The 26,758-nt window shown below is 35.3% G+C and overlaps 1 protein-coding gene across 2 annotated transcripts in view; it reads left to right on the forward strand.

Annotated features, from left to right (window-relative positions):
* RAPH1 (Ras association (RalGDS/AF-6) and pleckstrin homology domains 1) overlaps window positions 1-26,758 on the forward strand; it is a 105,456-nt gene that overhangs the window by 54,236 nt on the left and 24,462 nt on the right. The window contains exons 5-11 of one of the 2 annotated variants that reach the window (XM_049615090.1): window positions 3,259-3,339; window positions 18,302-18,379; window positions 18,782-18,941; window positions 21,318-21,439; window positions 22,630-22,695; window positions 24,764-24,907; window positions 25,772-25,882. In XM_049615090.1, coding sequence (XP_049471047.1) covers window positions 3,259-3,339; window positions 18,302-18,379; window positions 18,782-18,941; window positions 21,318-21,439; window positions 22,630-22,695; window positions 24,764-24,907; window positions 25,772-25,882 — 762 coding nt within the window. The remainder of the gene's footprint in view (window positions 1-3,258; window positions 3,340-18,301; window positions 18,380-18,781; window positions 18,942-21,317; window positions 21,440-22,629; window positions 22,696-24,763; window positions 24,908-25,771; window positions 25,883-26,758) is intronic. The other variant, XM_049615089.1, reaches the window with a different exon arrangement.

Consider the following 26,758-nt stretch of genomic DNA (forward strand, 5'->3'; position numbering starts at 1 on the left):
AAAGTGGTGATCCATAACTAACTTTACTAACTTTGCAGAGATTTTTGGAGTTTTTGATTGATTGATGGAAAATTTGATAGCTTGCTAAGAAAAGTTTTTGGAATTGAACATGTTTATAGCAAAATTGATGTGTTGAATTGATTGACCCCCAGATTCGTTTTTGAGGTAAAAATTAGATCTGGGGGAGATAATTTTTTGTAGTAAAGTATTTGAATATTTTGTGGAAGTGGAACCTAATATTAAATAAACTATATCATTCCATGGTCCCTTTCATCTGTATTAATGTAATGACATTTAATCTTTGCACATGTACTATTTCTACTTCTGTTGTCACTTTGCATACATATATTCATTTTTGGTGAGGATGTGTTGAATTAAAAAAATTTTTTTAATGTTTAATTTTGAGAGAGAGAGAAAGAACAAGAGCAGGAGAGGGGCAGAGACAAAGGGAGACAGAGAATCTGAAGCAGGCTCCATGCTGTCAGTGCAAAGTCTGACGTGGGGCTTGAACCCACAAACCGTGAGATCATGACCTGAGTCAAAGTCAGACACCCAACTGACTGAGCCACCAAGGCACCCCTCAATGTGTTGAATTTTAATAACTAATGTTCCGTCAGACTAGCATGGTATATAGTCAGTCATCTCTTTTTGTTGAACACTTCAGATGGGAGTTTGTGTGAGATGGAGTCTACAGAGAATAGATTCTTAACTTTTTATTTTGGCAGAGAACAAACTGAGGGTTGCTGGAGGGGTTTTTGGTAGGGGGGATGCACTAAATGGGCAAGGAACATTAAGGAGGACACTTGTTAGGATGAGTACTGGGTGTTTGTTACGTGTAGGGGATGAATCACTGGATTCTACTCCTGAAATCATTATTGCACTGTATGCTAACCAACTTGGATGCAAATTAAAATAAATAAACAAATGAAGAAACTTTTCATTTTGAAATAATAGGAAACTTTCGAAAACTTGAAAGAATACTACAAAGAACTCATGAAACTCATTATTCAGATTCACTAATTTTTGGTATTTTGCAACATTTGCTTTATTGTTTTTTTATATATACAGTTGCTTCCCCCATACCATTTGGCAGTCGATTGCATTTATCATGCCCCTTTAGTCTTTAATACTGCAGTCTTTATTTATTTCCCAAGAATGAGGATATTGGCAATATACATTTGATAGGCCTCCCATGATAGAGTGATTGGCACGTTAGAGAATATGTTTAATGAGACAGTGTAGAGAGGGCAAAGAAAAAAAGTCTTTTTTTTTTTTCTTAAGAGTCATTTATTTGTCAATTATACCTCAATAAAGAAAAAACAGTTTTTTTTAATAAAGTCATTTATTTTACTTCTGAATATTTACCAGTACTGGGCACAGTTATAGATGCCCCTCAATAAATGCATGTTGGCTGATTTTTTTTTTAATATAATTTATTTTCAAGTTGGCTAACATACAGTGTATATACAGTGTAGTCTTGGCTTCAAGAGTAGATTCCCATAATTCATCACTTACATACAACACCCACTGCTCCTCCCAACAAGTGCTCTCCTCAAAGCCCATCACCCATTTTTCCCTCCTCCCCGCACCCCCAATCAACCCTTAGTTTGTTCTCTGTATTTAAGAGTCTCTTATGTTTTGCTTTCCTTTCTGTTTGAAACTATCTTTCTCCCTTTCCTTCCCCCATGGTCTTCTGTTAAGTTTCTCAAATTCCACATATGAGTGAAAACATATGATACCTGTCTTTCTCTGAATGACTTATTTCACTTAGCATAATATCCTCTAGTTCTATCCACGTTGTTGCAAATGGCAAGATTTCATTCTTTCTCATTGCCAAGTAGTATTCCATTGTATATACATACCACATCTTCTTTATCCATCCATCAGTTGATGGACATTTGGGCTCTTTCCATACTTTGGCTATTGTTGATAGTGTTGCTATAAACATTGGGGTACATGTGTCCCTGTGCATCAGCACTCCTGTGTCCTTTGGAGAAATTCCTCGTAGTGCTATTGCTGGTTGTAGGGCAATTCTATTTTAATTTTTTGAGGAATCTCCACACTGTTTCCTAGAGTGTCTGCACCAGTTTGCATTCCTGCCAGTGGTGCAAGAGGGTTCCTGTTTCTCCATATCCTTGCCAACATCTGTTGCAGAAACAGTCTTGATCTGAACAAGCTTGTGGTGGGAAATCCAAGAAGCAGTAGTCATTTATTCATGCCATAAATATTTGAGTGCCTAGGCATTGCACTAGGCTGTAAGGGGTAAAACTGTGAACATAATACACAGTGTCCTTAGGAGGTTATAATTTATAGTGTGAGGAGAAAGTGCCAGTACAGACAACCAAACAATTTCAGTTTCAGTACAGTGTAGTGAGTGCTATGATAGGAAAGATAGAAATCCCTGGTTAAAAGATCATTGATGACTTTGAGAATGAATTGTAGAATGCATTACAACTCAAAGGATGCAGACTTTGGAGAAGAAAGATAGATGCTAGATTGCAGGAAATTGAGAGATAAGTGAAGGGTAGTATACTATAGCTGAATTCAGGAAATTTAGCAGTGAAAAGGAGAAAACACTAGTTTAACAAGAGGTGGGTACCTAGAAGTATTTAATATTTTTCTGTCTTTCCCACTCCCAATAAGCTGGACTAGTTGAATATAGAGACTGGGAATGAGGGGAAATGAATGGGATCTAGGACATACTTAATATATATTTATTCATACAGAAATGGAGAAAAAGATGAGAAAGAGGTGTGGTTCAAGGATACATTTTAGTGATGAAAATCCTCGCTGAGGGATGTGATGTTCTTAGTAATGGGGTGAAATGAAGTCATACGAAGAGGTGGAAGGGTGAAACTAGAAGCTTGACCAACTTGGAAACTGCTTAGAACGAGCTTTAGAGGGAATGACTTAGGAAGCGGGGGGAAAAGACTAATAAGAGTACTGCCAAACAGCAGTCAGGGCCCAGTTGAAGCAGGAATTGGTATTAGACTTGGTGTTTGTGCATAGCTTCCCATAGAGCTCTGCTGTCTCAAAAGTAGTGAGGTTATCCTTAAGTTATCCTTAAGTTATCAAGGGTTAGATCATCTGGTTCTTTTTTATTTTTGCATAATATAATTAAAGATGCATGCAACTTTTCATTACTATTTTGTTTCAACGATTCATTTCAGTGATCTTTTTCTCTTTCTGCATGATAATGAGACTGGCCCTTTTCCACCTCCTTTACCTATCATTTTCTTCCTTCCTGCATTTTCACAGCATGCTATTTCTCTGAGATGCCCCAGCAAGCAGGCCAAGCATCATACTGACTTCACAGAAGAACAGGCTGAGCTGACACCTGTAAGTTCTGTAAACCTGTCCGTGGGACTGCTAAAATAGCAATGAAGAGGAATGCATTCTTTAGAACTCCTGATGATGAAAACTGGTCATATACCTAAATTTTTTGAATTAAAATTAAACCAGTCTTAAACTAGCAGAAAACAAATGAGCAACTGCATGAAACAGTACAACTGAATGTTAATACGGTAAGATTATATAGGTGGTAGGATATCTGATATAAAGAAATTTTGTATCAGAACCTAAAGCTACATACTTTCTTTCTTACTCTGAAACTAAGGGCTTTTGTATATTTCTTAAGGTATGGACAAATTTAGCTGTTCTTCCGAATGGGGTTGTCAAGTAGAGTGACTCTTCCACACTGATGCTTCACTGAAAACCCAATTTCTTTCTTCAAAAATGTACCCTCTGATCAGTGGTTGACAAAGCTGGATGCTTAAGAGCTGTGCTGTTCCTTATGGTAGCCCCTAGCTACATGTGGCTATTAAGCACTTGAAATGTGGTTAATCCAAATTGAGATGTGCTATAAAAATAAATTACACCATAGATTTCAAAGACTTAATATTAAAAATATAAATGTTAATATTTTTATTGATTCTTGAAATTATATTATTTTGGATATTTTCAGTTAAAAGATACTAATGTTCATTTTACCATTCCTTTTTTTTAATGTGGTTACTAGAAAATTAAAAAAAATTTTTTTTTTATGTTTATTTATTTTTGAGACAGGGAGAGACAGAGCATGAACAGGGGAGGGTCAGAAAGAGAGGGAGACACAGAATCCGAAGCAGGCTCCAGGCTGTCAGCACAGAGCCCGACGTGGGGCTCGAACTCACGGACCGTGAGATCATGACCTGAGCCCGGACACTCAACCGACTGAGCCACCCAGGCACCCCTAGAAAATTTTAAATTTTATTTGTGGCTTGTATTATATTCAGTTGGACACTGCTGCTTCAGAATCATCTATGAATAACAAGAAAATGCCAAGTTCCTGACCCCTGTCCAACCGAATCAGATTCCCTCTGACCCTCCTTCCATTTCTTTCCATCCCCTTCCCTTCCCTGGTAATAACCTAGTAACCCAGTGAATTGATTTCATAATTCACTAGTGGGTTATATCCTGCATAGTGAAAAACACTTTTCTTACCTCACCTTCAGCCCCTCCCTTATACTCTTAAGCATCATCGACACTTGCTGTAATATTTGCATTGCCATCTACTTGTTTCAGTTCTTAATCCTTCCAGTCCCAGTACCCCCATTTTATAACAAATAATATAGATCACTATGTTTATCCCAAGTGAAATTCATAGATAGTATACCCTACCTACATACCTACTTTTTAAAATAAATTTAATGCCCTAATTAATACCCATGGTGGAGAATAACCAAAAAGTAACTTATAATATAATAATGTATCTATTTCAGTTTTTAAATGTTTGACCACCACTGTAGTAAAAGACATAATAACATAATCATATAAATCAATCATATAAATCAATAAAAATCCACTTATAATTTGGATTTAAGAAAGGTGAGCAGAAGTCATTTTTTACAGGAAAAAAGAAAGAAATATGGGTGGGCCTAGAACTAAAACATTTTATGACAAATAATTGCAGACAAAACATACCTATATTTGGTAATAGAAAAAGGAAAATAACCTTAACTGAAGTAGGGATAATGTGCTGAGGCTACTTATAGGCTCAAAGAAAAGAAAATGGGGAAGTATAAAATTTTTACAAATGAGTCTTATTTCTAATTGTGATAAAACCATTCACTATCTTACAAATTGGATGAGGCAATAAAATTTTGATATTTGATATTTTTACAGCATAGATTTCTCATTATGCTATAACTATTTTAAATAAGATAGTAATATGGAATATTTTAAAAGTCTTTATTACTGAAGCTCAGAGAAGTCCTTGCAGTTCATGTCTTTTCATTAACAGTATTTAGTTCTTAATTCTGTTAAAAGGAACTTCAAATCTCTCCTGTCATTTGCTTGCATGTGACAGAGTGCACAATGATACTGTCTGTTCTGGTTTGGCAACTCTTTAAGCTAGGTTTCCATTGGTGAAATGATTTTCCAACGTAATGAATAACTCTTGGCAAACTTTGGACAAAAGAAAGTGCAGGCTTCCCCCAATTTATTTCACAAGGTAAATAGTATTCTTGGAAGAGTCACTGAATATTAAAATTACACAGAAATATATTGTATTTATATGTAAAACGGAGTTGGGGTCTAAGCTCAGAATATTAGGAACAGTATTTCCCATCTATATGATTTTCTATATAAAGACAGTAAAAGTTCATGTATGATATGGGACTTTTACCGTTATTATGTGACATTGTTCCATGCTTCAGGGCATCCAGCAGTTCTGTTTCCGTCATAATAAATACCAATAACACCCTCCTCCTCTTCATTGTGACAGTCCAAAATATCCCCATTTTCTGAAATGTCTCCTTGAAGGTAGTACTGCCCCCTTCTAGAGCCTCTGATATCTCTATTTGTTCTATTTCTACCTCCCACAATACCCCTAGCTGCTGGTTACTCATCTTCCAGGACTCTAAGCATTTTGAGAAATACTTTCTGAGCCCCTAATTTTGTATTAGATACTCCACCCCCTACCTACTTCCATACCACTTAACACATTGTATTATGGTTGCCAGTTTATCTCCCTGTTAGACTCTGAGCTTTGTGAGAGCAACAGAATGCCTATCCTGATCACCTTTGCATTTCCAGTGCCTTACATGGCTCCAGGCTCAAGGTTGAAATCTAATAAATAATTGAAAAAATAAAGGGGAAAATGGAAAAGAGAAAATAAGCTAATAAACCAGTGAAATGGATTGAAAATAAGCCACTGACTTTGTATCGTTAGTGGTGAATGAAAGAAAATCTAAGAAGGCCCTATTTAAATGAAGTGACGTGCATTTTTGTTACCAGCACTGTGTGCCATGACAGAAGACTAATTTAAGGACATGCACAAACCACTGTGGCCTTTGCTTTTCTCAGTCCTCCAACTGCATACGACTTTTCTCATCCCTCTTGCATTTTTCTCCAGTAACCAGTTCTCCTGACATCCTAGCCCACTTTCTGAGGAATGTGTTTCTGAGCAACCCATGACTGGCACCATTAGGGGAAGATAAAGTAAGGCATTTGTTGAAGGAAGGAGTTGGCTGCTTGTGGTTTCTAGGTTTTCATTTTTGTGCTACAAATACTTAAAACTTAGAGGAAACATGCCGGCCTGGCTTCCCTCCCAGCTAGTGAGTAAGCAGTGAATACCTATGTGACTGTCCCAGGCACAGAATAATTTATGATCATGTTCAGATATTGTTTGTGGTCTAATTTTTTGGATGTGGATTATTTTTGGTACACCAGCTATGATAATGTAATGATTATCTCCCTTTCATTTTAGGCTGTTTAAACCTTTTAATACTTTCTTTTTTTTAATGTTTATTTACTTTCAGAGAGAGAAATGCATGCGAGTGGGATAGGGACAGAGAGGGGGAGAGAGAGAGAGAGAGAGAATCCCAGGCTGACAGTGTAGAGCCTGACATGGGGCTGGATCTCATGAACTGTGAGATCATGACCTGAGTGGAAATCAAGAGTCAGGAACTTAACCCACTGCGCCACCCAGGTGCCCCAAACCTTTGAATATTTTTAAATGTATAACTTCTATTTATGAGTCTTTAAACAAATACAGTTAGGTATCATCATTTCTCACTGATTAGATTACAGGTTTCTTTTTTAGTGATTTGAAGTCTTGAGGTGATTTGAGTTTGAGGACTAATTGAGTAAATCCTGTATGATTTTTAAGTTTAAACTCAAATTTAATGTCTGGAATTATATTCACCAAATAATAGTTCATTTTGATGGCATGAAGCAGATTTTTTAAATTTAATTTGAAATATAATTTTCTGAATATAGATATTCTACTTATTTGAGGGATCTTTTTCTGAAAAAGTAATCTTTGAATAAGATAAAGGAAATAGGAGTAGGTTTTTAAGAAATAGTTTTCTGTATTATTCTGTATAATTGTGTAAGAATACATTTGTTTCCAGGGACACCTGGGGTGGCTTAGCTGGTTGCGTGTCTGACTTTTGATTTCATCTCAGGTCATGATCCCAGGGTTGTGGGACTGAGCCCTGCACCGGGCTCCATGCTGAACCTGGAGCCTGCTTGGGATTCTTTCTCTCTCCCTCTGCCCTTCTCCCTCCCTTGCATGTGTGGTCTCGGTCTCTCTCTCTCTCTCTCTCTCTCTCTCTCGTGAATGAATAATAAGTAAATAAATAAATAAATTTTTAAAAATTAAATAAAATACATTTGTTGCCATTGCATGTGAGCAAAAAATGAATGAATGGAAGAGCAGTGGAAGTTATAGTTGCTCTTTTTAATTGTCCTTCCCAGTTTTCTCCTTGGTCTTAGTGGATTGTTAACCTCAACAATTAAATAATTAAATTGCATTTTAGAAATTTCTCTTGCCCTGTGTCTTTATGGATAAGGCAACTAATCTTTTCCTTCAGGAGGATTATACTATTTAGGTAAATGAGGACCTAGAGATAATTGTCTCTGTTCTTGTTATTGTTTGATCCTGTTAGTGCTAATCTTAATGAATATGCCCAATTTTTTTTAACCTTAGTTTTTTTCCTTTTTTTTTTTTTTTTTTTTTGTTTGGTTTTTTTTTTTTTGCAGGAATGGGTGAAAGGGGCAGGTATGCTTATAAGGTTCATCTTGTATTAAAGCATAAATTATATAGACAATCAAATATTAAGTAGCAAACTCAACTCAGTGTAGTGTAGATATGAGCAAAGATTAAGTTAATATTCTTTTCTGTAACAGTGTTTCTAATCTTAGAATAGAATTAAGATTAGAATTAATATAAGATTAATCTTAATAGAATATTAATCTTAGTGTGTTTTATTATCTCTGACAACTTTCTGAGAGTGGGTGCTACTCTAGTTCACTTAAATTTCTTTCCAAAGAATTTTTTTCTCAAGAATAACTTGATATACAGTTATATTTATAAAATATATATTTATATATTACAAAATATAACTTTATATACAGTTATATTTATAAAATGTAATATCATAGAGTATTTTCTGTAATTCCACTCAGCAGTGTCGATGTATTGTTTTAAATGGTGGTTAGTAACTACATAGCTTTAAAAAATAAATTCTAATTCAGAATTATTTAGGGACAGGCAAGTTTGAATTACATATATATGGAAACAACTATAATTTATACTCTGTGAGTTCAAATACAATTGCATGAACTTACATTGAATATGTTACTAAAAAGTTATTAAGGGAGAAAAGGATAGTTAGGGACTTCATTATTCACAAACCATTCTTATGAAAATATATTAAATGCTTGATTTAATCAGTGTAAAGAAACTATACTGTTAATATTTTGTTTATGTCATTTGTTTGCTATGTAAGTCCTTTATTGTGCAATATAGTCCTATTAGTGTTGATATAATGAGTGAATTGATAAGATTTTATTGAAAACAGGTGATATCCACTAGGCAAAATATTTATGGACATTTTTTTCTCTTGGTGTAGCTATCATTGAATTGATCAGAAATACTTGCAGAGTTTTTGAAATGATACAGACTTGTTCTATTTTCATAAGAATATACTACCTAAAGCTATATAGGCTATATAGCCTATAGAGATAGGCTTTAATAAGAGGAAGGAATACATTTAGTCATTGGTCTTCAACACCTATTTATCTGTGCCGTGTGCACAGCACTCACAAACATTGCCCAAGAAGACCAACTGGCTCTGTGATCTGTGCAGTGCATGGTCCATTTTCTCAGAGTGAGGGACCACCAGGAGTCAGGTAGGGCATGCCTGCTGGCATAGATAGTGTCTGCCTCTCCATCCTTTTCTTCTTCTTTTTTTTTTTTTTTTAAAGTTTTCTTATGAACACATTTCACTGTAGGAAAGAGATGTGAGATTAATGATAGAGAATCATTCTTTGTCTACTTTATATTTTAAACACATAAAATCTCTGCTGACTTCTATTGCCTTTTTTGTTTTTCTCTCTTTTTCTGCACAAGCACTCCTATCTGGACAGGGAAACCTCCCTTCTTCTGAGAAACATTGCAGGAAAACCTTCTCATTTGCTGACCAAGGTGATACTTCTTCTTTCCACCTGCATGTAAATATTTGTTGCCTTTTAGGTAGAATATAATTTCCAGTTTTGATTGTGCTCTCAGATTGTACTTTCTTATTTAAGCACTTTTGTTGTTAGTAGAGTTATTTTTTCTCTTACTGAAGGTAATTGTTTATTGATCTTAATGACTTAAGATACAATGACTTAATATTCTGCTCTCAATATCAGAAAATATTGAGAGTGGAAAATATTTTCCATAATTTTTCACTAGCTTTTAACTTTTGTAAATGACCTGACCAATCTAGTTTAACATTTTATTTCATTTTAAAGCCAAAAAACATTGCTTTAACTTTCATTACTAGTGGTTATCCATGCTCTGAGTTTCTTTAGCAAATTTTGTTTTCTAATTCTTGTTTGCATTATAAACACTTTGTTTAATTAAAACATTTATTTATATAAACAGAATCTTTAATTTACATTAGTTTAATCAAATTGGAAGAGAAAGCTGTAATTTTAATTTCTCAGTTCTCTGCCTTCAGAATGGTTTGAATTGGTCCAACTGGATTTTCACTGGGCTGATATTTTACATCAATTTAAAATCCTTAAAAAAAAAGGGTGGGGGGAGGCGAGGCGGTGGGGGGTTTAAAAAAAATCCTTTAGCCACTGTCTTTATTAACTAAGGAATAACAGAATAGGGAAGCTGAATAGATTTTTACCTCTTTTCAAGTCATGTTTTTATTTCATTATCTTAATTTAAATACTGTTAAATTCAAGAATGGTTCAAGAATGAATTCAAGAATTCAGACTTGGTTATAGTTTCTTTGGAATATGTGTGGTGATTATGGGTAATGTGTCTTAAGTTATTATGTCTGAGGGTTTTTTAAAAAAATGTATTACTTAACCTTATAAACTTGTGAAAGAGAGTAATAAGGCTAAAATTAAAATCTCTCTGAGAGGAGCAGCTCAAAGACCCATGAGTCCGCAGTGAAATCCTTTCTCTCGCTTGAGTTTCTCTTTAAAGTGATCTAGGAATGGGGTAGAAGCAGCTTATGGTAGGGAAATGTAGAATTCTAAGCAGATAATAGCCACGTTATACTTTATAACCATAGCAAAGTTTTTTCCTTTCCTCAGCTCCTACTCTGTTTACTCTGTCTCCCCAGAATCCACACTCATAGCTTCAACTAGGATCTCTGTTCTAGATGAGATCTCTTTACCTGAGAGCAACATATTTCCAGATCGCTATCAGGCATTTCTTAAAGATTACCAGCATTTTCCCAGCATCTCCACTCCTACAGATCTCTAGCTTTGTTACTCACACTTACCCTGGGGCCTCACAGTTTATGTCCTTCTTCTTGTGACATTTCTGTTTCTGTTCAGAATGCTGCCACTGTCCTGGTTACCCAGGTGTGAGCCCTCGTTACCATCGATAGTGCCTTTCTTCTCAGTTACTATCTTAAAGCTACAATGAAGAAATTGCAGGATTAGGCTCACCCATCCATTTTATTACCATTGCTACCACCCTGAAATAGGCGCTTACCTCTTATCAGGCTACCGCACTGGCCTCTTCATTCTTGCCTCTCTTTCCTCCAGTCCATTTTGTATACTGCACTCAGATGTAACATTATACCATTTCTGTTGTTTATTTATTGAACAAATATTTGTTGAGTCAGGTATTATGCTAGGGACTGAGATACAGCTTTGTATAAAATGGACATATCCCTCTACCCTCAGGAGCTCACAGTCTACTTAGGAAGACAGATAAAAAAAATATTAACAAGCAAATATAAGCAAATTCTAAATTATGTTAAATACTATGGAGGAAGCAAGGTAAAACAATAGAGAGTACTGGGGAGAATATTAGGGATACATTTTCTTTAGATGGTAAAATCAGAAAAGACCCTTCTAAATGGGCAGCATTTAACCTAAACATTGAAGGAAGAAAAGAAGCCAGCTTGAGGGTGAAGGTTAGTGTTACATATAGATAGGCTCAGGGAGAAGACTTAGGTAGGTTTGAGAAGTTGAAAAAAAGGTTATGTTGCTGGAGCCACAGAAGTTGAATGTAGATAGGAGTGGTCTTGATTTGGGTTTGGAGAAGTAGGCAGGAACCAGATTGTTCACAGCATGCTTAAAGAGTTTGTATTTTTTTTCCAAATGTAGTGGCAAACTGTTGAAGAGAATAACTTCATTCAACAGATACATGCTATGTTCACAACCCTGGGGCTTTGGCAGTGAGCAGTACAAAATTCCTATCTCGGGGAGAGTTATCCAGTCAGTAACTCTCATTTCCCTCTGCCCAAGAGACAGTGATCCCAACTGCAGCATCAGAGCCATCTCTGCTCGGATTATCTCCTTCTCCCATTACCTAGGTGTTGGAACTGCTGGTCTATATAGCCAACACCTGGCTCCAGCTATGTCCCTGCTTACATACAACAAGAAATTTGAGCAAGAATGTGATTTATTAGCATAGAACCTAAACACATAGGCTGGGATGGGGCATGGAATCAAGGAGGTGGTAGAAATCCCCAGATAACCCATGCTGCAGGAGCTTCTCAATGTCAGTGTCCTCAATACCACAGAATTTGGCTGTTGTGAAGCTAAAATGAATTTATACCTCTTGCATGCCACCTTTGTGGCAGTCTGGTTCCCTTTACCCAAAAAGCATCATGCCCCGGTTACGACCCACCTCTCATATGCACTTTTCCAAACTAAGACATTGTGACACCCAGTAGAATGAACAGTAGAATGAACATAGTGGCACTGTGCTTAAGCCAAGGCAGCAAAGGGAATGTTTTGTTTTGTTTTGTTTTGTTTTTCCATCATAAATCCAGTTGTCCCTATACCTCTATTACCGAACTAACTATCCTACATACAGTTCTGAGCCGGGAACCTCTGCAAAAACCATACCAACCAGTTTCTTCTAAGAATGGCATTAGTGCCAGCACAGAACTATTTTGCCATAAATGGAGCAGTGGACAAAGGACACATTGTTGATCTGATGCCCTTAAAACTCTGGGTACCATTCTAAATGCCTTCCTTGACCTCCTCATCTAACAATGTGTTTTTGTCACTCTTTATTCCCTTACCCTGCTTTATTTTTTTCCGTAGGACTTATCCCTGACTGACTTATCATACATCTATTTCTTTATTGTTTTATCTCCTTAAATGTAAGCTCCTTGAGAGCAGGAACTCTCTCCCCTGCACTCAGATCCAAGCCTGCATAGTCTCAACAAACATCTGTCACATAACACAGTGGTCCTTTAGTGACTTCTAAGGACTGTTAATAATGTTAACCACCATTTTCTTTGCTTCAGGGAAGTTACAAAAGTGCTATTATATTACTGTAAGTCTTTTCATTTTTCACAAGCAGTTTTTATTTACTGCTTTCCCATAAGTTTGTGCTATAATGTTTAAGAACAAAAGGAACTGTGACAACATTATAGTGGAGAGAGCAAGTAGTTAGTCATTTGGTAACTGCCGGTATGATCTTAGAAAGATTAGTCTTTCTGGGCCTTGGTTAATCAGTATAATGGATATAATAATGATATTGGCCTTGTATAATTCAGAATTAAGTGAGATACTATGTGCAAGAATGCCTCATAGTGTGTGGCAAGTTTTAGGTGTTCAGTTAATGTTAAATGTCCTGATTTCTCCAAGGAAATAAACTAGTTGTTACTATTATTATTTGGGCTCTAAGTATTAAAGAGTAGAACATTTCATAGGCAGTGAGCTATTTACCACTCAAAGTTTCCTTGGAATCTTTTTAAATTTACATAACTTTTTGTAAAATGTGAAACTAGATCCCAAAGAAACTGCTAACCACTTTTTAATCCCTTAATTTCAGTTGGATTTGTTCTGAACCATCAAAGCCTTAATAATTTCTTAGTTGAAGGAATTCATTGGCCATCTCTTAGCAACTGTCACTCTTTCTGTGAGATTTTAATTTTTACACTAAAGAGAATGCTTCAACACTGTGTAACCACAGCATTGGCTTTCATTTAATCAGAAGATCTTCACTGAGTTTTGTTCTTTATGTAAATTTGAAGAGGCTTGGCATTTGATGGTTATTGATAGCCCCACAGGAGTTTTTCAGGTTGAAAATGGGTTGTCTTTTGCTCTTTTAAGAGACAGGGTAGGAGAGAAAGTTGTTATATGTGTGAGATACCTTTTACTTATGCTGTGGGACAAACAATGTGGAGAAAGGGATAGTCAAAAGATAAGGGGCAGAGAAGGCTTAAGACCTGAGGGTTTCTGCATTAACAAAAAGAAGAGAACATGAGATGAATAAAGCTTTGTTCTTTGTATTGAAGTCAGTTTATAAATAAACTGCCATATGTCTTCTTACTATATAATCTAAACATATCAACAAAGAGTGATCTTTATTGTCCACTTTATGAACTTAAAACAATTTCTTCCTCTTCTAGGTTGTTAGGGTCAACATGATAATGTAGGTGAAATCAACCTTTCCGAGGAAGAGGTTATCCATAAGAAGCATAAAATGCTATGATCCTGCAATTTGATATAAATATTTTTATTTTCAATTTTGCTCCAGTGATGATATTCAGACTCTAAAATCTAAAAGTAAGAGGTATCTTGATCAGTTGTTTCTTCAAAAAGCTTCTAGCAAGGATCATCCTTGTTAATAAACTGGAGAAGAATAAACTAAAATTTGCCTAGGTTGACATTAAGCACATAGTTCTTAAATTTGAACTTGATATAGTTTTAAAACAGATCAAGAGTACTATTTTAAGTACATGGAAGGGCTGAATTTGGATGTTAAAATAGCCCCACCTAGGGGCACCGGGTGGCTCAGTCGGTTAAGCATCCGACTTGGATGATCTCATGGTTCATGAGTTCAAGACCCCACGAGTTGGAGCCCCGCATTGGGCTCTGTGCTGACAGTTCAGAGCCTGGAGCCTGCTTCGCGTTCTGCGTCTTCTTCTCTCTCTGGCCTTTCCTCCACTCACTCTCTGTCTCTGTCTGTCTGTCTCTCTCTCTCTCTCTCTCTCTCAAAAATAAAGAAACAACAAAAAAAAATTTCTACATAGTCCCACCTGGGGTGCTTTACATAAAAATGGTTTCTTACTGATGACTAGGAAATCTAATTGGTTTAATATATGTCAAATGGTTGCACTGTATCTCTTGTTTCATTAATTAATTCTTCTGGTGTGTCAGCATTTTTCCGGTTAGCCTGTGGAACAAAAACTTCATTGAAACTAATCTTACATTTGAATGACTTTTTTTAAATCAGTGCTTCAAAAGGTAGCACTGGTTGTGTTCTTTTGTATTTGGCAAATAATATTATACTAAAAGGGGAATATGAAAATATTATTTTTATATTTATAACCAGTATCAGAATGCAGTATTTAAATTTGTATATTCCTTTTTAAAATAAACTTTATGTTTGTAGAGAACTTTTAGATTCACAGTAAAATTGAGGGGAAGGTACAGAGTGATCAACATCCCCCACCAGAATGGTACATTTGATACAACTGATGAACCTTTGTTGGCATATCATTATCACCCAGAATCCATAGTTTACAGTAGGGTTCCCTCTTGGGAACCCTCCAGTTTATTAACAAGGACAGTCTTGGATTTGAACAAATGTATAGTGACATGTATCTAACATTGTATCATGAAGAATAGCTTCACTCCACTTAATCCCTCCCTCTTCCCCAACCCTGGGCAACCACTCGTCTTTTTACTGTCTCCATAGTTTTGCCTTTTTTTAGAATGTCCTGTTGTTGGAATCATAGTGTGCAGGGTGCCTGGGTGGCTCAGTTGGTTAAGCATCTGACTTCGGCTCAGGTCATGATCTCACGGTTTGTGAGTTTGAGCCCTGTATCAGGCTCTGCACTGCCTGTGCGGAGTGTGCTTGGGACTCTCTCTCTGTCCCTCCCCGACTTGGACCCACGCGTGCCCACTCTCTTTCTCTTTCTCAGATAAATAAATTTTAAAAAAGAAAGTGGAATCATATAGTGTGCAGCCTTTTCAGATTGGCTTCTTTTGCTTAGTAATATGCTTTCAAGTTTCCCTGATGTCTTTTCATGGCTTGATCATTTGTTTTTAGCACTGACTAATATTCCATTGTCTGGATGTAGCACAGTTTATCCATTTACCTACTGAAGGATATCTGGGTTGCTTCCAAGTTTTAGCAAAGTTATAAATAATGCTGCTATAAACATCTGTGTGCAGATTTTTGGGTGGAGGTAAATTTCACCTTATTTGGGTAGATACTAAGGAGCATGATTACTAGATCATATTGTGAGAGCATGTTTAGTTTTATAAGAAACAACCAAACTATCTTCCAAAGTGGCTGTGCCATTTTGCATTCCCACCAGCAATGTATGTGAGTTCCTTTTGATCCACAACTTTACCAACATTTGATGTTTTCAGTGTTTTAGATTTGGGCCATTTTAATAGGTTGTGTAGTGGTATCCCGTCTTAATTTGCAGTTCCCTAAAGACATATGATATTGAGCTTATTAGCCATAGGCTATTAGCCACGTGTGTATCTTCTTTGGTGAGTTGTTCATTTGTGTCTTTTACCCATTTATCGGGTTCATTTTCTTGAGTTTAAGAGTTCTTAGTATATTTTAGATAAATAGTCCTTTATCGGATAAGTCTGATAAATATTTTGCAAATATTTTTTCCTAGTCTGTAGCTTGTCTTATCCTCCTGAATATTCTTTTTCTTTTAAAAATGTTTTTTGGCTTTGGAGACAATTTTTTTAACTTCTGCAGAATAATTATAATGTTATAAAAGTATTTGGCCTTTTGAAGTTCATGTTTATATTCCAAATACACAAAGCATTGATTTTGCATATCAGTCTTTCCTCACCAGACTTTGAGATTTAAATTTGCTTTTCAGAGACATGAAGTAAAACTTGAAAATATGCCTTGATAAATTTTTCTTCTCCGTAACAGCCATTCATACTAATACAAAGATGTGGGAAATGAGCCATGAGGAACATAAGATCATTATCCCATTGAGAAAACATTTGTAAGACTCGTGCTTCCTTCTTTCCTCTCCCCTCACCCAAAAACAAACAAACAAAAAAAAAACCTGTCAACTGATTTCATAAAAACCACTGGAAATGCTAGTATTCAAAATTCCTTTCTAGAGTAGTGCTGTACTTAGAAACCCAGGGTTTGGTAATTTAATAATGGTTTGTTTCTCTAAGACACAGAATTCTAGAAACTTAAGTTTTAATGACAGTAGCATAGTTTTCTCACTGTATAGCCTGCATTAAAAAGAAAAAAGAAACTTACTGTGAAATACACAGGCAACATATTTTATGTTGTTTATTTGCATAAAGGGGGGGGGGATACAGGATTTAATCCTTTAATCAAATGAATATACCTAGAATAGTCTAAGAATCAAGTCTTATCTTACCCCCTCCATTGTTAAAATAAAGTTCTTTGTTCCCTAATTGGGTTTACAGATAGTATTTTCACGCCTCGGTTATTATGTTAATTCACTGGCTCCTTTCATTGAAAAAGATCTGATTTCTGGCAAAGGAGCCCAGTATCTTCTCTAACCACTATTTTCTTCTCTGTTCTACAGAGTAGTAACTATTAAGCTTGAAATGAGGGAAGATAGCCTAGATTATGAAATGGAAAGAGAACAGTTCAGAAACAAGAAAGACAACAATTTAGGAGAACAGGGAGTAAATCTTATAAATGAAGTTCGTTTTTGTTTTTGACTATGGAAGCTTTAGCTTTTTCGGGAAGAGTAACACATGGATTGTATTTTTTAATCATAATTCAGAGCAGGTAAAGTTGGCTGATATAACCAGGGTTTTCTTTTGTTTTAAGTCTTATATTAAATATAGGAATGTATAAGATGGTAGTATATGTTTTTCTTAGATATTTTCCAGAGTAATCAAAAGCTTAGAAATAGAAAGTAATCCTTCATAAGTGAAGATTTACTTATATGAGTTTTTCTCAACTGGAGATTAAGGCTACAGTATACAATGGCCTATTGCTGGAAAGTACAGGTAAGTACCAGTATTACAGTACTATATGTTATTTTAGGAAAAACTAAACTGTGTAACTGTAGTTGTAGTTGTTGATAATTTTATTACTACTTATCTAAATTTTATAAAGAAGTTACTAGAAATTAGATATTTGGAAAAGTATATTTGAAATTATATTTGAAATTTTAAAAATTTCATCAGTGAGTTAGTAGAAACAAATTTGAGTTTAACTGACATAAGACATTGGTTATATTGTATATTTTTTAAGGTAGAATGAAACCTAGTGTATAATGCATTCTTCTCTATCTGAATTGGTATATTAATGAGAACATACCTGTATTTTTTATTAGGGACTTTTATGTCAGTGCAAAGAAATAAACTGATACTTTTTTTTTTTTTTTTTTTTTTGCTGTTTATGATGAAGATACATTTTTAGTATAATAGAACAAAACATTAGTATGCAGAAGATTGCCCAGACTTCAGAGGCGAGTGTAAATTCAGAGTTGAGGGATTGTGCAGGTGTGACAAACTGGCAGGACCATACACAGCACATTATGCATTCCTGTTTCTCCTACCTCAGAACCTGAAATTTATCTGCTTCAGATTAATAGATTTACTACATTACAGATTGCTTTTCCTTTAGAAGGTGGAATCTGGTCTTATAAGAGATCTTCAAGTCTTCATCTTAAAAATGTTCTTTGTATGTCTATCTTACTTAGTGAGTAGGGTTATTTTTTAAATGTGCTCTATGTAAGTGGCTGAAGTTATATTCTTACTAAAATTCAATGCTGGCAAACATCCTTAAGATAAAAAGACTTTTCAAAAATTCTCATTATTTTAGCATCAGTTTACCTGAAGTGCTTTGTGTTCACAGGAAGAACAGGCAGCAAAATTGAAAGCTGAGAAGATCAGAGTTGCCCTGGAGAAAATTAAAGAGGCTCAAGTGAAAAAGGTGATATTTGGGTGTTTTCCTGGTTTGGGATTTTTAAAATCAGATTTATAAAAAATTGCCTTGCTTATATACCATACTTCTAAGGTACAGAGAGATAGAGGGGTATTTCTTCCTAATAACATTTTCTGCATGTATTTTTGGAGATAAAATGTATTATAGAGAAATAACTTTGTTTTAAATTCTAAAACACAATTGTCTTGTGATAACCTTAAAAATGCTTTAAATTTGTTTAGGTAGGTTATTTGATACCTAATTTTAGAGTTTCTTGCATAATAAAGTCATTATTTGTGTTTTAATTTATATTTAACTAAGAACATTACTCAGAACATTGCTTGATATTGGAAGAAATTTCTAGAATGCCTATTTTTCGGTTTGTTTTTAATTTCCTTTTACCTGTTATAGTTGGTGATCAGAGTTCACATGTCTGACGATAGTTCTAAAACAATGATGGTGGATGAGAGGCAGACGGTGAGACAAGTGCTGGACAACCTAATGGACAAATCCCACTGCAGTTATAGTTTAGACTGGTCACTCGTAGAAACCATCTCTGAATTACAAATGGGTTAGTAGTATAATTGCTTTACTTACTTTTTCGTTTCTATGTAATTCTAACAGCTTGTGTGTTAACAAAAACACTTTGAGACATCTATATATATTTTTTTCTATATATAACTTTGGATTTCATACACTATCTTTTTTTTCATCAAGTATTTTGAGATTTCTTTGAATGCAAGATCATTCCCAGTTCACTTCAGATCTTACGGCTAAAACTTTTTTTTTTTTAAGTAAGAAAATACTTTTTCCCTTAAGTAACTGCATAAATAGACACACTTGCTAAAAATCATTATATCTATTCACATTTGTTCTGAGTTCCTTATTTTTTTAAAAACAAGTCTTACCTTTTTTTTTTTAATGTTTATATTTGAGAGAGAGACAGAGTGCAAGTTGGGGAGGGGCAGAGAGCAAGAGAGGGAGGGAGACACAGAATCTGAAGCAGGCTCCAGGCTCTGAGCTGTCAGCACAGCCTGACGCGGGGCTCGAACCCACAAACCATGAGATCACGACCTGAGCCAAAGTCCTATGCTTAACTGACTAAGCCACTGAGGCATCCCTGTTTTGAATTCCTTAGACCAGCATTTGACTTTTAAAAGGGAAAACATAAAACATCTTTTTTATTTTTAGCTAGATGTACTAAATCTTAGTTTTCTATGATTTGTAATGTAGTGTGGTATTTTCTAATTTTAAAAATTCCTCATTTTTAATGCCATCATGGACTCTTTAAGAAGTTTTCTTTTTATATTATTAGTTGTGTGATTATAGTAACCTGGCAATTATTATTTTATTAGGTATTATTGAATCAGTAATCAATTTCAACTTTATATTTTATTTTAAAAAGTATTTGCATTGCTCTTCCTATCTCTTGTATCTTTAAATATTTCACAGCAGTTTCCAGCGAAATAAAAGTTTAATTATTCTTTGGTCACAGAACACACATACATCACCCCCAAAACTAAGCCATAAGTTATTAGTTTATTAACATGTATAAAATGTATTCTAATAATGCTGATAACTATTCTGAGAGAATTAGAAAGGTTTGAGTTTATAGGTATGGCATCATGGTACACAGAAAATGTTTGGATGCTAGTTTTTGGAATATGTCCAGAGCTATAGGTTAAAGACCCATATATGTAATATTTCTCTATTACAATTAGCTACAGTATCTTAACAAACTGTTAATTTAATCATATATGGCACAGTGCTTCAAACATACATACTTCAGACAGTATGTGATCACTCAGTATTTGTTGAATGAATAAAACGAGGGACTACTAAGTACCCAAAATAAGATGGTGAAAACAAATTATAAGAAGTGTCAATTATTCAGTTAAACAGTAAAGATTATTAAGGATGAATAAACAAAATGTAAAATGCAGCTGTTTGCCAAAGACCTATTACCTACAGACACAGAAAGATTGAAAGTAAAAGGAGTGTGAAAGATACTCACTAAAAAAAAGATAATTATGTTAAGATCAGACAAAATAGACTAAGCAAAATGCATCACTAGGAAAGGAAACCACACATCTTCACCAGGAAGATGTAATCATTCTAAATGTTATCTAATAATGGCATTACAATGTATAAAGCAAAAGTTGACAGAACTACCAGGAGAAATTCACAAGTCAGCCTTTGTAGTAGAACTTTTTCACCTAAGAATCTCTTCAGTGATCAGTATAATCAAGCAGACAAAAAAGGATATAGGAGATTTGAAAAATAAGTTTGATCTAATAGACATATTAAGAACACTAATAACAGGACAGTGTGCATTCTTTTCAAGCAGAGATGGAATATTTTCAAAAACTGATTCAAATGTCAGTCCATAAGCACCTGAAAGGAAATTTCAAAAAATCCATATCTAGGATGTGTTCCTTGAACATGGGTTAATATATAAGACATGTTCTTTGATTCCTAATTAGAAATTAGAAATTAGAAAATACATCTGTTTAAAATTAAAACCAATAGACCAAAGAAGAAAACATCTTGGAAATTTTTTAAATGATAAGAACTAAATACTATTGGGAATACTTAATATAAGAATTTATGAAATGCAACTAACATGCTGGGGGATTTTGGTGTTTGTTTTTTCAAGGGTGGGATGGCAAAGGCTGAAGGCTGAGGAAGACGCAGAAGTCAGAAGACCTAGATTTTAGTCCTAATTCTTCCATGTAGCATCTGTGTGACTTTGCTGAAATCAGTTAACACCACTGGGCACATTTCCTTATATGAAAATAGAGGGAAGACCAGATAATCCCTAAGGGCCAGGGACTATAATGTCAGTTAAAATTGTGTGGTTCCGCTCTGAATTACTTCACAAGGTTGCATACCTTTGATGCAGGTCTGATGAATACTAACAAAATATTGATATTTTATCTTGGGACAGAGAGAATCTTTGAAGACCATGAAAACTTGGTTGAAAATCTTCTTAATTGGACAAGAGATAGCCAAAACAAGCTTATATTTATGGAACGTATAGAAAAATATGCACTTTTCAAAAACCCACAGGTGAGACTGAATAACTTACAGAAGCCATGATTTCTAAATGTTCACCTTATTATTCTATTACTTTTAAGTTAATAGAGTTTAAAACAAAAAACAAAAAACTGACAACCACCTGGTTGGAGCATTGTGGTTGCAAAACCTCATGGGAGCATTCCCTACTGCTGAAGTGGAAGGTCTGCTGGGGCCCTGGTGTCAGGCCTCAAAGAGGTTACCAGTCTCACAGAGCCAGATGGGGTGAGCCTTTGGGGCATCAGAAGGAACTCCAGGGAGATACCAGGTTTCTCCTCTTTGTAATCCAGAGCTGTTGAACTCAGCTATTTATTTGGTGAGCTTCTCGTCTATCAAAGAAAAGTACTTTCATATTTAAGTTCTCTACTTCCTCCATTTATCCAGTTGACACTTTATTTTGATTTTTTTAAAAATCTCAATAACCTTGATTATAAATGATTCTACCTTCTAGTTTAAGTTACCTTGATTTATTTGGCATCTTTGCTTATTTCAGAATGTTTAATACTTCCTAACACAAATATTTTATAAAAATCAGTAGGTAAGAGAAAACAACTCCACTATAAAAGGAAGTAATGAAAAATGGTTGCAGTGTTAAAAGTATTAAATAATTATCCTTCAGACAGCTTAATCATGATACATTTTTACCAGATATTTTTAGTGAACAGTACACATTTGGGAATATTAATAGATCTTTTTATACGTGATTATGAAAAAGTTTAGAATTAGAATTCAGATTTTAGTTGAGTCAAGCAAATGATATAATGATAGTCTGAGAGAATTGAGAATTTCTTCTCTTAAAGCCAGAACACAAATTAAAATTTTTGTATCTGGATCACTTAAGCTTAGCATATTTTAAGGAAATTTGCCTTACTCTACTAAATTTGTAAACCTTTAAGGTCCTTTCATCAGTTGTTGAAAACATTTGCCATCTGTTACATGTGATACCACCTCCGGATTTGGGGCAGGGCTGTTTATGGAATAGTTCAAGATATTGGGTAAAATGAGGAGGAGGAGGCATTTTAGCCCTGATGCTCATGCACCAGTTACTTTTCAGAGCAGTATTCCTCTCATTCTATACAAGAAGACACAATTGCGAAATCTCTAGAAGAAATCATATATGCACCTGTTCCAAGGGAATAATAGGGTGGGTTTATTCCTTAACTTTCATTTATTTATTTTTCCAGAATTATCTTCTGGGGAAAAAGGAAACCGCTGAGATGGCAGATAGAAATAAAGAAGTGCTGTTGGAGGTATGACTCTTCACTCCCCTCACCCTCTTTTTTCCTGCACATTAAAATATTAAAATGCTAAGTACCTTTTTTGAAGTTGAGTATATCAATGCTATATATTCATAATTGCACTTGCAACTAGAGAAGCCTGTATTCCTCCATATCCTGAGGGGGAGAATTCAACTATGTGACTGTTAGGCCACTGAAGAACCTCTTAAAATCTGTTATTTTGCCAAGTAATATATCAGTGGACTAAAAAGGAGTCATGAGCTGTTAGAAGCAGACAGGTGGGGAAAAAAGGCTAGTCAATGAAGGACATGACTGTGGTGTTTTATCTATTTACCCAAAGAGAAATTTGAATATACTTAGTTATTTACAGAATACTTCAAGCCTTACCTTTATATAATTCAAATAATTTTATAAATCATGATCTTTTAAGATGTACACATATATACATACATACACACACACGCACACACACACACATACATACGCCCCAATGTTAATAAAATAAATTCAAACATAATTCAGTTTTTTGTTTTTTGGCCTTTGCTGATTTTAGAGAACTAAAATCAAAGAAGTTAGTATATTTAAAAACCAGAATAAACTTAGTTAGCAAAAAGGCAATTAGGAAAATGAAGATCAACACTTACCTTTTCATAGTAATACTAGTTACAATTAAAAATCCTCTTTAGGGCACCTGGGTGGCTCAGTCGGTTAAGCGTCCGACTTCAGCTCAGGTCACAATCTCGCGGTCCGTGAGTTCGAGCCCTGCGTCGGGCTCTGGGCTGATGGCTCAGAGCCTGGAGCCTGCTTCCGATTCTGTGTCTCCCTCTCTCTCTGCCCCTCCCCTGTTCATGCTCTGTCTCTCTCTGTCTCAAAAATAAATAAACGTTAAAAAAAAAATCCTCTTTATAATTCCTGATTTCTCTGTACTTGGAGAATAGAGCAATTAATTTAGGTTCAAAATATTCTATGTTAATATTTAGTGAGGATTTCTATTTTTCTCTTACCAAATACATAACTGATTTTTTAATTACATTTTTATCTAATATAGACATTAGAATTCATAATTTTGAGTTTACATTGCTTTCAACCTAGTTTTAAATCTTTAGAAAATAAATGACCTCTTTGTTTTAGAATCATATAAATTGATAATTTTTAAATTGTGAATTTTAATTTATCACTTAGCATGTTGCTTTCTTTTAAAATTTAGTTTGACAGCTAATCAAAATGTGTTGTTAATTTTGAGAAAAAATCTAATGCTTATGTTAGCTCTGAGACTTTTATTAAATTTAGTGTTACACTAATTTATTAAATTTAGTGTTACAGTGTAAATGCTGTTTACAGATGCATTTAAATCCTGTTACATGCAACTCAGTTGACAGTTCAGCTTACTTTCTTCAAAACAGTGTTAGGTAGGGACACCTGGGTGGCTCAGTTGGTTGAGCATCTGACTCTTGATTTTTGACTCAGGTCATGATCTCAGAGTCATAGGATGGAGCCCTGAGTCAGGCTCCACCCTGAGCATGGATCCTGCTTAAGATTCTTTCTCTCCCTCTGCCCCTCTCACCTGCACCTGCATACCCATGCTCGCTCGTGTGCGCGCGCTCTCTCTCTCTCTCTCTCTAAGTTAAAAAAAAAAAAAGGGTGGGGGGGTGCCTGGGTGGCTCACTTGGTTAATTAAGCATTCAACTTTGGCTCAGGTCATGATCTCATGGACCGTGAGTTTAAGCCCCATGTCAGGCTCTGTGCTGACAGCTTAAAGCCTGGAGCCTGCTTCAGATCCTGTGTTTCCCTCTCTCTCTGCCCCTCCCCCACTCCCACTCTGTCTTTATCTCAAAAACAAACATTTAAAAAAAATTTTTTTTTAAGTGTCAGGTGGAAGTTCATAGGGATAGCCATAGTTGTTTCACAATAAATCTACATGATGTTTAGAATAGGATGTTCTAACTGAGGTAAAATTAGCAATGTGGTTTTACTACAAAGCCATTTTGGTTTATAGTATCATGGATTTTACAGGCTAAACACAGTTTTGTTTTGAGAATCAAAAGATCACATGTCTTTCCAAATCATCTTCTTATTTTAGGAATGTTTCTGTGGAAGTTCTGTAACTGTACCAGAAATTGAAGGAGTCCTGTGGCTGAAAGATGATGGTAAAAAGTCCTGGAAAAAGCGTTATTTTCTCTTGCGAGCATCTGGTATCTACTATGTCCCTAAAGGAAAAGCAAAGGTGTGTCCCTTCTGTTGGCTTTTGAGCTTCCTCATTATGGCAATTGATTTTAACCTGCAGTGAGTATGCTGACAGGGTGAATCCAGGCTCTGATGGTTTCAACTCTCGTAGGACACACAGGATACTGCTTTGTTTACTGATCTGTTATAAAGAAAAAGACCCCTGAAAGTGGTCACACTTTGGTCATTCATTGGGACCATCTCAATCATCTTGTCACATTTGAAATCATACTGTTATTTAGTATTTTTGGAACTTCTGTCAGAGTAGGTTTTGCTTGTTACTGTTTGGGGAGAATACAATTTTGGGATTATAGGCATTTCAGCCTCACTGGGATAATATGCTCCTGCTGAGGGCCCGTTTGGTAGCTGTCACTTCTCTGCTTACTAGGGACCAGCACTGTTTTAAACTCTTCACAGCATCATCTTATCCAGTCTTAACCACCATCCTAAGAGGTATATTTTGTTGCCTCTATTTAAGGTGAGGAAACGCTGACTTAAGAATCATTGTACTTGAGATATGCATTACAAGCACTGAACTACACGATTCTTTTTTTCCAGAGCTCTGTTATACTATGTTGTATTTAATATACTATATTATATTTAAAGTCTCTTTAAAATGCCACCCTTTCCAAGTAAGTGTGTTCATTGTGAATGGCAGGCAGTAAGTGAAATGGACTGCCTTTTTGTTGCATTATGGATAAAAGAAGGAACATTTATAGAGAATCTCACTGTCTTGTTATCTACAAAATATCACTATTTCCACGAAGCAAAATTTTTATTCTCCACTAGAAACTGTTAACCAAGTATGATATTTGCTTCTTTACATATTATTGTTCATTCAGTCTTTTGGGTGTTTTTATCTTAGGTCTCTCGAGAACTGGTGTGCTTTCTCCAACTGGATCATGTCAATGTTTATTATGGACAGGACTATCGGAACAAATACAAAGCACCCACAGATTATTGTCTGGTGCTAAAGGTAAGCATGTTTCTCTTTTTAGGAATTAAAAAAAAAATGTAATGTTTATTCTTGAGAGAGAGAGAGAGAGAGAGAGAGAGAGAGCAAGTGAGCGGGGGGAGGGGCAGAGAAAGAGGAGGACACAGGATCCGAAGCAGGCTCCAGACTCTGAGCTGTCAGCACAGAGCCCGACATAGGGCTCAAACTCATGAACCGCGAGATCATGACCTGAGCTGAGGTTGAATGTTTAACCAACTGATGCACCCAGGCACCCCTCTTTTTAGGAATTTTAATTGATGTTAGACATAGAACTAGTTATTGGACATTTTAGAATAGTTTATATCTCTATTAAGTATACTATTTTTGCCTTCTCTTGAAGTTTTGAAGAGAATAGTGAAGGATGGTAAGGAAAAGAAGTATATGCTTAAACCACAGCTGACTACTAACTCAACAGCCCTAATTAGATTGATGTTGCTAAGAAATGGATACTGTATAAGCTTTGGGTCAGAATATACAAAATATTTAACTTTTAAATTTGAGATTTTTATCTAAAAGCAGGCTAATTTTAGGAAACTTAGATCAAAGCCAAAAGTGGGAAATGGGTATTTTGTGTTTTAGTTCTTTTCCTGTATTTACCCAGCAGAACCATCAGGGGGCAGTGTGCCCAATTTCAAAGTGGACTGGCTCATATCTGGTCCAGAAATGATTTTTGTCACTTTTTCCAGCAAACCATAACCCTGCTAGCCAATGCATATATTATGACCCATCTGAGCTGTTTTTAGTGAGTTTCTTCCCTCTTTTATCCAAACTTTTGAGCTTCTCACACTGACCATAACTGTGCTTTTGAGAACTGATATTTTTAGTGCATTTTTAGTAATCTTTGGAACACTGATAAAG

Source organism: Panthera uncia, assembly GCF_023721935.1.
Source record: "Panthera uncia isolate 11264 chromosome C1 unlocalized genomic scaffold, Puncia_PCG_1.0 HiC_scaffold_3, whole genome shotgun sequence".
NCBI classification, from domain to species: domain Eukaryota; kingdom Metazoa; phylum Chordata; class Mammalia; order Carnivora; family Felidae; genus Panthera; species Panthera uncia.